General features: G+C 63.4%; 1 protein-coding gene across 1 annotated transcript in view; it reads left to right on the forward strand.

Annotated features, from left to right (window-relative positions):
- The window catches only part of EWSR1 (EWS RNA-binding protein 1), a gene marked incomplete at both ends in the record, with an annotated part of 18,009 nt that extends 17,902 nt beyond the window's left edge, over positions 1-107 (forward strand). The window contains one exon of the mRNA XM_009582554.1: positions 10-107. Within this exon, the coding sequence (XP_009580849.1) occupies positions 10-107 (98 nt within the window). The remainder of the gene's footprint in view (positions 1-9) is intronic.
- Positions 108-388: the final 281 nt, after the last annotated feature.

A 388-nucleotide genomic window follows, 5' to 3' on the forward strand; every position in this document is an offset into this window, starting at 1 on the left:
TTTACCCAGGGGATGCGGAAACCAGAACTTCGCCTGGAGAACAGAGTGCAACCAGTGCAAGGCTCCCAAACCAGAAGGGTTTCTTCCACCCCCTTTCCCCCCTCCAGGTACGTGTGTGGTGGAGTTCACGGCGGGGCTGGAGGCACCCGGGTTTCCAGCGAGCTGCCCCGAGCCTGCGCTGGGGCCGCTCGGGGAGCGGCTCTTTCCAGCCCCGCGAGCTGCTGGGGCTCCATCCCTCCGCGAGCTGCGGAATGGAGGCTGGGACCGCTCAGCCCTCTGCTCCTCCCACGCTTTCCAGCTCTTCTTGAACTGCCGAGGCTCTTCCTTGGGGCTGTCTTCAGCACTTTGGTTCCCCAAAGCACCACTTTTACCTCGTTAGGCAGTGCCC

This window comes from Fulmarus glacialis, unplaced genomic scaffold (assembly GCF_000690835.1).
Source record: "Fulmarus glacialis isolate BGI_N327 unplaced genomic scaffold, ASM69083v1 scaffold14510, whole genome shotgun sequence".
In the NCBI taxonomy this organism is placed as follows: Eukaryota; Metazoa; Chordata; class Aves; order Procellariiformes; family Procellariidae; genus Fulmarus; species Fulmarus glacialis.